This window comes from Blastomyces gilchristii, assembly GCF_000003855.2.
Source record: "Blastomyces gilchristii SLH14081 genomic scaffold supercont1.1, whole genome shotgun sequence".
Taxonomy (NCBI): Eukaryota; Fungi; Ascomycota; class Eurotiomycetes; order Onygenales; family Ajellomycetaceae; genus Blastomyces; species Blastomyces gilchristii.
In genome coordinates this window covers 8,163,201-8,164,521 of record NW_003101682.1, presented here as the reverse complement: position 1 = coordinate 8,164,521, position 1,321 = coordinate 8,163,201, and the positions used below count along the sequence as shown (strand labels likewise).

The 1,321-nt window shown below is 31.3% G+C and overlaps 1 protein-coding gene across 1 annotated transcript; it reads left to right on the top strand.

Moving 5' to 3' along the window:
* Positions 1 to 876: 876 nt before the first annotated feature.
* On the top strand, positions 877 to 1,047 carry BDBG_16217 (uncharacterized protein; the record flags this gene model as incomplete). Its single annotated transcript, XM_031724213.1, has 1 exon — positions 877 to 1,047. A coding segment is annotated over one exon (170 nt), but the record flags the coding sequence as incomplete, so codon positions are not given.
* Positions 1,048 to 1,321: the final 274 nt, after the last annotated feature.

Here is a 1,321-nt window from a genome sequence, read left to right as displayed (position 1 = left end):
TTGAAGAAGGGTGAAGGCAGAAGAGGCAGTCAGAAATGATATAATAATAGTAATAATGATGATGATGATGATGGTAATGATAGTGGTGATAGTAATAATAATGATGATGATAATGATGATGATGATGATGAAAGAAGAAGTGCATTGAAATATATTACTGACTTATCAAATATAAAGAGACTTAAAGAAAAGATTAACAGCTTTCAGTGATGTACAGAAACAGCTACAGTATTGTATAGCAATATTATCTTCATTCAATGCATGCACTGTTGATATTCTTTGTATACAGTTATCATATAATCTGTATCAGAAATACATGCAGAAAACAGATCTTTGTTACTAGAACAAATGATTACAGCAATTCTCTATTTTTATATTATAAAGATAAGTTGTTCTCATTTCTTTCTTCTCTCTTTTCTCTTCTTCAATCAATCACTAATTTCAAGCTGATATGAAAACTATTAAAACACTCTCAGAAATTCTCAAATTGAAGAGTATAGACTAATCAAATTTCAAATGTAGAAGAAATCAAATTATCTTCTACAGATTCAATTATTCACTTTCTCTTAAATAAAACAGCAGTCACATCCTCTCTCTCCCTCAATCAAACAAAACATGGCCTGTGAAAAGTGAGTATTACATCAGGCCATAATGACCAACACAACCCCAGTACACAGAACTGTATATACACAGCGCATGCTGGACTGAGAGACTGTGTGAGTTGCAAACTGGCAGCAGCATCTCAGGGAGAGCCATGTGATGTGAGAAAGCTACAACTCTCAGCCACATGTGCAGAGAATGAATTGCTACAGTAAGTGCATATGCATTGAAGTAACACTTTTTAATAATACTCAGTCTCTGATATGACAAAAATAGAGTCTTTCTGTGAGATCTGTTTCTATCAGAAGTCAGGAAATCTTATATTCTTCAAGATCATCTTCATACACCTTGTCTGTGAAATCAATGAGAAGAATCATCAATTCCAGTATTCTGTTCTTGATATCATTCAAGTGACAGCAGAGTTCACCCTGACCACACTTATTAAGTGTATATTTTCTAATTATTCATATTTATATAGATATATACTGATTATTTGTTAGATAATGTTAAGATAATGACTTATTACAGCTGTGTTAATCTCACTGTGAGAAATACATAATTGATGATGAACATTGTAAAGACTCTGAGAAGTAAGTATTTTGAGAATGCTGTGACCCTGCAATCTTGATTTTTTTTTTTTTTTATTTTTCTTTCTCTTTCTTTCTCTTTTTTTCTTTCTCTTCTTTTTTTCTTTCTCTTTTTTTTTTTTTTATTGTGATTT